Source organism: Chenopodium quinoa, unplaced genomic scaffold, assembly GCF_001683475.1.
Source record: "Chenopodium quinoa cultivar QQ74 unplaced genomic scaffold, ASM168347v1, whole genome shotgun sequence".
Taxonomy (NCBI): domain Eukaryota; kingdom Viridiplantae; phylum Streptophyta; class Magnoliopsida; order Caryophyllales; family Amaranthaceae; genus Chenopodium; species Chenopodium quinoa.
In genome coordinates this window covers 1,649,898-1,658,481 of record NW_018742770.1, presented here as the reverse complement: position 1 = coordinate 1,658,481, position 8,584 = coordinate 1,649,898, and the positions used below count along the sequence as shown (strand labels likewise).

Below are 8,584 nucleotides of genomic sequence, written 5' to 3'. Positions count from 1 at the left end.
CAAAGAAAATTCATAGTTTTGCAGTATCTTAATATTAGGAAATACTTCCTTCAAAAAAAAAAAAAAAAAAAAAAAAAAAGAAAATTATGGATTTCCAATTTCCCATTTCCCAGCATCTGAGCTCAGGAGGGTTGACTTTAGCTACAAGAAGATTCTTTATTAGAATCTTTACTTAAACTCATGGAATCTTCATTCGAACTTTGGAAGTAGTAAAACAGTTGTTGCACGAAATTGTATGTATCGATGCTATACAACGATGTAATAATGTAATATAATTAAAGATAAGAGTCAGATTTGTCAAACTACACCATCGTCTTTGGATCAAATTTTACTCTGTAAATGATTTATAAGCAGTCATTAGTAACCTTATTAATTCACTTAAAATAAAACCTTTTGATACTAATCGATTATACGCCACTGCACAACTTTTGTGACATACTTATGAATTTATGATAGACGTGTTTCTTATTTCACTTTTACAATATTTCTTCTTGGCATACGAAGTATAATTTCAAAATGCTTAATTGAATTTTATAGTCTACAACCTCTTAAATCAACTTTGTTTTGTACAGTAGATTAGCAAATTAAAATAGCAACATTATAAAATTATACGAGAGTACTCTGGAGGACAAATATCAAGTAATTATACTTCTTCCGTTCTTTTTTACTTTACCAGCTTTGACTTTTACACTATTCACCATCCTCCTTTGACTGTGTTTTGTGAATAATATGTAAGGAAAAACATATTTATGTTGGATCATTTTGAATTCGTCTCAATAGGTACTATCATAATATATAATTTTTATATTTTTTAATTATGGAGAATTAAAGTTATTAACCGTTAAAGTTTTGCATTAGCAAACGTGATAAAAGAAACAGGTCAAATAAAAAAAAAACAAAGAAACTACATACATATAGTATACACAACCTCATGACCTAAATTATTTAGCATCGACAATTAAACATCATATTAGGTTAAACGACGAAGAATATTGTTTACAAATTGGCATCACCCTCCAGTCCCTTCCCTACCTCGATCTTGATTTACAAAGATTAAGGGACTATATATCGTATTCCATATATGAGCATGCACACACTAGCTAATTGAGCACGATGTCACGACTCATGTCTCACATCCTTGATAGCGTCAATGCGGTCGTATGGACAGTAGGCAGCAACTTGGGCCAAGGGAGATGCTCAAGGATGCTGGTAAGCACCTTCCCCCTAAAGAGCTTTATTTAGCACCCTGTTGAAATACTAGTGACCACCGCATTGACAGTAACACAATAATGGGTCATTTGGAAGACCAAATGAAACCCAAATGAGCCCAAACTTGGTGGTCCACCGTTTTTGGACCCAAGGAACACGATGGTGCAACCGGATTTTCAAGGAGAGGTCCGGAACATTCCAGAATGCGCTAGGAGTCTCGACATGTGTCCGGAAGCTTCTAGAAGTTTCTAGGTTGCTCTTGTACATACTTGTAACTCTAGAGTAGTGTAGAATACTCCGGAATGATGTACATATTAGTAGAAACTCAGAATTGTATAGAAGGCTCTAGAATAGTAAGCTTCTAGGACCCTCCATTTGAGGAGGTTAGAAGGATATAGAATAGAACTCTCTAGTTATTTGGGAGGCCTATAAATAGGACCTCCCCTTCATTTTGCAAGGTACCCAAGCATTTTGTAAACACTCACTCTCAAGCTATACAAAGTTCTTTAACTTACTCTCTTGTGTTCTTACTACTTTCTCACTTACTTGCTTTCGTTGTCATACTTGCTAGAAGCAATACTTGGGTTTAGCCTTGACTAGCAGCCTTTGGGAAGGAAGTTAGTGGGCGCACGTGTACAAGACTAGGGGAGTTAGTCTGCACGTGACAACGAGCTCCACAGATATAAGCTGCAATTCAAACTTGTACTTTTCGTAATATAATTCCATGTGTGCACAAATTACTACTTGTCTAACCATCAATTTATTGATTGGTTATTGCTAAACTCCTAAAGTCTTATACAATACATTACAACATTTTCTGTTCCTTTTATGTATTTATTTTTTCTGGTATAGTTCACCAGATATATTGAATAAGAAAAGCTTGAATTGAGAGAGTTGTGTTGTTTGGTTATCATTATAGAACATGAAAGGTCAAGAAATTAACAGAAATTTATTCAAATATGACAGTGAAAAAGATATTTGAAGGAAATTCATTTAATCAAATGCCGTTATATTATAAATGGAAAAACCTCATCAAACCAAATCAATTTCCTGCAAGATACGATAGAATTGCCAAAACTCCAATCACAATCATAATGTTTAGGAAGTAGTTTGTTGGGAGAGGCTTATCAGGGCTACCACCAAAACCTTCGTATTCAGCGCGAATCTTTTGCTTCATTGAGTCCGATAGCTCACTCTGCAATTCAAATAAGCAACACACAACACACTCATTTGAATTTATTCTTCTCCACGACTTAAACTCTTCCAAGTTTTAGATGTGACTGACTACACAAGAAAAAAGCTTCATCTTGAGTTTATTAAAAAAGACAAAAGTCACACGAAAAATGACACTTTTGTATTTCTTTTCTTTAATCCTGCATCAGCCATGAAAAAGCAATGGAGATGAATAATCGAACAATATTACGGATAATTAAGTGCTTTTACATTACTAAGGGCGGTAACTGTGACAAACCTTGTTAGATGAGTACTTGGCTGCTTCAAACTTCTCTGGCGCTGCTCCGACTGGACTTCCATCAAGAGAGAAACCCTGTCCATCACTCAGTCCAATTAGTATAGTTTGAACTCTTAGAAGGTGAACTAAAAACAATAAGAAAACTGTTGAAGGTAATCAAAATATAAAAATACAAATAAATCAAACAGATTGCTGGGGAAGATTTCAGAAATGTAGAGAGACAACTCAAAATGTCTAATCTTGACCATTTTAAATATTTGTATCTATCAATATTCAATATGCTGTGTAACAAAAAGTTATTGAAAGCAATGGCAAAAGACATGAATACCATAAGATACCATTGTCTCAAGCTTGATATGTCTTGAGGTCACAATATTTTAACCTTAGCCCTTCTTTGTGACATCCCCTTTATGTCACTCCAATGTCTTTATTACTTGTACCAAAAGAGTAGCACCTCCTGCCTATATCAGACTTTGTTTAGCAGAAGCATGGTACGTACTCAGGCAAATGAGTGGAGGGGGTCCTCCCCAATTACCTTCCTCTCTCATCCCTCCTCATATGGCAGGATCCAATCACTTGCAATGGAATTCTTTACGCACTACAGCAAGGCTTTACTGATGGATATTGAGGGCGATAAGCATAGTCATATATTCAATTAATGCCCTTTTTGAACTCTTTAACAATTGTTTATGAAATTAAGGTTCTTCTTTCTAATTTCAGCTCTTAATCTTTCAATCACAAATTTTGAGAAAGAAATAGAGCAGGAGGTTGCATTGGTAATGGAGCTCATCCTGTCAATACTAATATAATAGTTGATAGTGTTGATAGCCTATTAGCCTCCCCAACTCCCAGCTTTATAATATTGTAAGCAATGATAAACTAGGTAAAATCTGGCTAGAAGGGTTTCCTAATTCCGTCTTTCATTATCTTATGGAAACTTGGCATAGGCTTACTACCTCACCCATCCCAAAAGAAGGAAAAATGTATACACGAGGAGAAACAAATATGATAAAAGCAAGAAGCACATATACATGAGAATTGAAAATGAGACAGACCTCAGGAGGGTCAAATTTGGCTCCTTGGTTACTCAGCTTGGCATGGGATTCAGCATAATCCTTGAAAAATGCATCCTGATCAGCTGCGTATTTTTCAGCATATACCTACAATAATATTATTTCAGTACAATGAATACAAGGATCATGAGCAACACAATAGTTGCATTTCTATTACATTAGGCATTGCTTTCTTTACCTTGAAAGATGGATCTTCGAAAAGAGCAGCATCAGTTGGCAAAACAAGCAAATCTGCATCTCTCTTCTCTTTGATGTCCTGAATCAAGCAATATAAATTAGCGCAAGTAGAGCTAAACCTCTTGTTTGTGATGACTAAACCAATTTGAAATGATACAAACCTTAAAATAGGAATTATCAAACTTCAACCACTGCGCAGTCCAGGACTGCCCTCCTGGAGCTCCTGGTCCATCTTTCTGAAGATTGAGAAGGGAGCAATTTCATCATTTTAACAAATAGTGTAAATACCCGGGGCCTCTGATGGCCCTGATGCTGATTTTTAGGATACCAGTCTGAAGTAAAAGGGGCAAGGGCTGATATACTTTTGGACTTCAGACATGTGCTTTATATGCAGCAATATCATGCAATTAGATTGGATAGAGTGATAGACAGATACAAGGGAAAAGGAAAAGAAAGGCAGACAACTGTAAAACCATTATGTTTCTCAAACTTATGAACGTATGGCATAGTAACTTATCTGTTCCAAGGAATTGTACTCCAGTAGGAAATATGATAGCTAGACACATTTCACTAAAATCATCTAGATTACCAGTTACAAGAATTACACTTCTGTGTCAACAACATAAATACCCATCTTAAAATTGCTATTCAAAGGGCCACAGAGGGAGAGAGCTGAGAGTAAATGTTCTTTCCATTCAACGTAAATTATAGAATTACCGTGTATTTAGTCTCTGGTTTTCCCCAACCACTGCGTTCAGGTCTAGACCTTCCCAATGTATGTGCTCCAGATAATGCTACTATATCCTATAAACAAAATCAGCTCATAATGAATATGATTGCCCAATTCACGTAACAGTTGATAATCCATAAAAAAGCTCTTAACCTTATCATTCAAACCCATTCTGTAGAAAACATCACGTAGATGTTGAGCAGGTGAAGGAGGTCCAGCATCTGAACAAGGGAATTTCAACATTCAGAAAAGCAGCAAAGCAACATAAAAGCACAAGCAGCATAAATATCAGCAAGAGAGAGATCAAGAAGTCTAAAGTTGGGGACAAACATAGGAGTTGGTCTGAATTTTTACAAAATAAACGGAATATGTGAATTTTTATGAGGATATATAGTCCTCTAGCTGTACTTAAATCAAATCCATTGCTTTATCAAAAGGGTGTACATAGTGAAAGTCCATGGTGATAAACCATGGAAAACCTTGGCACTGCTATGCTGAATTTTGTTGTCAAACTATCACGATGTTGATCTGTGAAAATTCCTCTTACCAGGAAGCCTTCCTTCTTCTGGGCACTGCTCTGGCCCTGTCACATCCACTCTTCCATACTTCATTGGTATCTTAGGACCACCAGCCTCCTAAAATATGTTCCAACAATTTAATCAATAAATTTCCAACTTCCATCCTTCTCAATTGTTATACTTAAATAAATACAAGAAAAGATGAGAAACCTCTATTGCAGTAGCGCTAGCCAACTGGAATAAATCTGCATATGTCACTCCAGAGTACTTGTCTTTAATGGGTTGGAGAAGTTTCAAGGCATTTATAAGGCCTGCAGGTTCACATCCACCAATTAATCAACCTGTGTTTTCCTTCATATAACAAATATTATGAGAAGAAAGTACACCACAAGAGACACAGCGTTACTTCTTTCGTTAAAAGGTTTATTCCTGTTAAGGAATAGACTCCATTGAAGAAAAGTTTCCCTTTATATATATATATATATATATATATATATATATATATATATATATATATATATATATATATATAACATTGGCATTGAAGAAGGTCAAAGTGGACAGAAATTTCACTTAGAATACTATACTTGTACCATATATTTTCAAATAAAGGAGGGAAAAGAAGTCCACTGCCAAAGAGAGAATATTAAGGAAAACTTGTTATTACCTGCATTAGCTCCGTGTTTGAGCTCAGCCTCAAACCTCAGACTACCATTGGCTCCGCCTCTCTGTGGCCATTCTTTAATATCCTTATTATAAGTACCAGCATCATGCCAACCTAAACGAACCTACAAGTAAAGTGGTTATTTCCTCTAGCTCAGTCTTGAACAAAATATAATATCTTCATTGACATGAATGCAGAGAGTGAAATTTTGTTTAGTAGACACAAGTATACTTCATTCTTTAATGATTGCATCAATTGGAAGCAGCATAAAGTTCTAGGAAAGGGGAAAAAGAGCATGAATTGTCCAAAATACCCATGTGAATATGTGATAACATTATAGTAAGAGAGGGAGAGAGGAACCAATGAAGTAGTGGGTACAAAAGTAACTACACAAGCATCAGGTTTCTTATAATTGTATTGACAAAAATAATATAGAACTTCCCAAAGAGGAAATTGATGCAGTTAATAAAGAACAGAGGAGTACTTGTTTTCAATCAAACATGATTACAATAATCTCCACATGAACGTGATACAATTATTGAAAGGAACACACGATCATTTAATTTTAAGCAAAAACACTTTGCTTCAGATCATAAGCCAGGGTCAGTTGAGTCCTAGCTATCCGAAGAAGTGAAACTTTCTCTTGACTATTTCCAAACTGAGCCACTAATATATGTTAACTAAAAGGCATACAATCTAATATTTCTATTCTGTTTATGCAAATCATTTTATATAGGCTAGAGAAAAAAAAATTATCACCAGCATAAACTACACCTAACATCCCAACATCGTGAAATGGGAATTTTTAATTAGGGTGAAATGTGACTTATAGGGACAAAAGGAGTATACTCTCTTATAAAGTACTTATAGTATGATTTTTTAATTTTGATGATTAATTGAGCAAGATATCTTTAGATTGGCGTTCAAATGATATTTTAAGATATTAGGGAGCATATATTGCCAATTTTGGTTAAAAGAATTGTCAAAGATGGAAAACAGTACCACGTATTTCAGTATTTCACTATCTTATTTAAACCTCTCCTCTCATCATCTAGAGAAATGTTATGTTCTTTCCCAGCTTCCTAGGAGAGCGAGGTATGAAAGAATTCAATCCCACATATTAAATTCTATGGTGGAAACTGTAGTACCTTCAACAGATGGTGGTACTCAAATTGACTCATTTCAATTCACTTCTCTTCCAAGTTTTGTCACAAATTGACTAAGTTGATGAGGTTTATAAAGCAGATAAGCAATAGACATCAGTACATCACCGAAAACATAAACTAACACAACAAGCTCATTGTAATAGACTACCATAACAATACCAAATGCAGCTCAAGTAAAGCTCACAATCATGTTCACCTTACTAATTTTTCAAAAGGCTCAACTCGAATGCCACACATCGAATATTCATAAACACAGTCGAATAGTCGAATAGTCGAATAGACTAGCTTCATATACACCTATCTCAGTCAACTAACTCAAACCTATCTAATACAGTAGTATCTAATAATCTAAATCACTCACTCAGTCCTAATATAGTGTCACATCACTAATTCAAATTACACTATCAACGCGACTATCAAATTCAAACCAAGTCGTAAAAACTCGAAATATATTCTCCAATCAACAACATATAAAACCTAAACCTCAAAAAACATCGCAACAAAAATCAAATAATCAACACAAAAATCAACAAAAAAGAAGAAAATCACCATAATCGGATGACAAAACTTAGTCTGAAGAAGCTCCTTGATATCCTCCCTAGCATTCTTCAACTGCGCAGGATCCGAAGCATAAGCATAACACTTGGTACTAAACCTCGTCTTCGTCACATAACCCGAACCTTCTCTCTACAAAAAAAAAAAAAACACAAAAAAATCAACAAAAATAACAGAAAAAACCTCAAAATCAGCGTCAAAAATGGCGGAAATGGAAGAAAAACCTGTCTCAGAAAAAGGTTAGAAACGAGCGGAGATGATCGGAGACATTTGAAGGAAGACGAAGAAGAAGAGGAGGAGAGAGAAAGACGAGAGATGGAAGACGGAGGAAGAAGACGAGAAGCGGCGGTTGCAGCGGCGGCGGCGGTGGAAGAGAAGGATGACGCCATTGATAAAGAATCGGACATTTGGGTGGGGAAGAGGGTGGTTTTATTGTTTCAGTGGTTTTTCTCTCTCCTCTTACTACTGGATTTCAGGATTACAAGCTCAAGGGATGCCACGCGTTTTTTTTTTTTTTTCGTTTTTTGGGGTTTATTAATTAATTGTTTAAAACGAGATTAAGGGATGAATCATACTGTACTTAGTCAAATACTGTAGTCATTAGTGGGTAGGTGGTTGTATTTTTACGAGTATTTTATTTTTTAATCAAGGTGGCTTTTGTCAAAATGGATTCTACTTTTGTGTCGGTTTATTTTTGGGCTGGAGTTCAAGACTTCAAGTTGGGTGTTCACATTTCAGGCTTATAAACATTACTCAGGGCGGAGCAAAGCCTAAAAATGTTGCTCCATGTTTTAAAATACTTGCTCTATTTCTCTTGAACACGCATATCGATGTTAATATTTAATCACTAATATCTTTAATTATCAATAAGTATAAATTTTAACAATTGAAAATTAATAATCTATTCATTGAGATGATTCCAACGAGTACCCACAAGACTATTTTTTCTTTTGTATAAATTACAAACATTAGTCTAAATAGGAAAAATGAATAGTGCAAAAAATAAAAATGAAGCAAGTAT

The 8,584-nt window shown here is 35.1% G+C and overlaps 1 protein-coding gene across 3 annotated transcripts; it reads right to left on the bottom strand.

Annotated features, from left to right (window-relative positions):
- Window positions 1-2,137: 2,137 nt before the first annotated feature.
- Window positions 2,138-8,088, bottom strand: LOC110724607 (probable L-ascorbate peroxidase 6, chloroplastic). 3 transcript variants are annotated; one of them, XM_021904022.1, is made up of 12 exons: window positions 7,788-8,088; window positions 7,558-7,695; window positions 5,846-5,966; window positions 5,389-5,489; window positions 5,208-5,295; window positions 4,814-4,881; window positions 4,648-4,734; window positions 4,092-4,166; window positions 3,932-4,009; window positions 3,736-3,840; window positions 2,681-2,755; window positions 2,138-2,404 (listed from the first exon to the last, which is right to left on the bottom strand). In XM_021904022.1, the coding sequence occupies exons 1-12, from the start codon at window positions 7,968-7,970 to the stop codon at window positions 2,252-2,254; spliced, it is 1,272 nt and encodes a 423-aa protein (XP_021759714.1). In that variant the 5' UTR covers window positions 7,971-8,088; the 3' UTR covers window positions 2,138-2,251. The 3 variants fall into 3 exon arrangements, with proteins under 3 accessions (XP_021759714.1, XP_021759716.1, XP_021759715.1); XM_021904024.1 differs by having other exon boundaries at window positions 2,138-2,582; window positions 7,788-8,087; XM_021904023.1 differs by having other exon boundaries at window positions 2,265-2,493.
- Window positions 8,089-8,584: the final 496 nt, after the last annotated feature.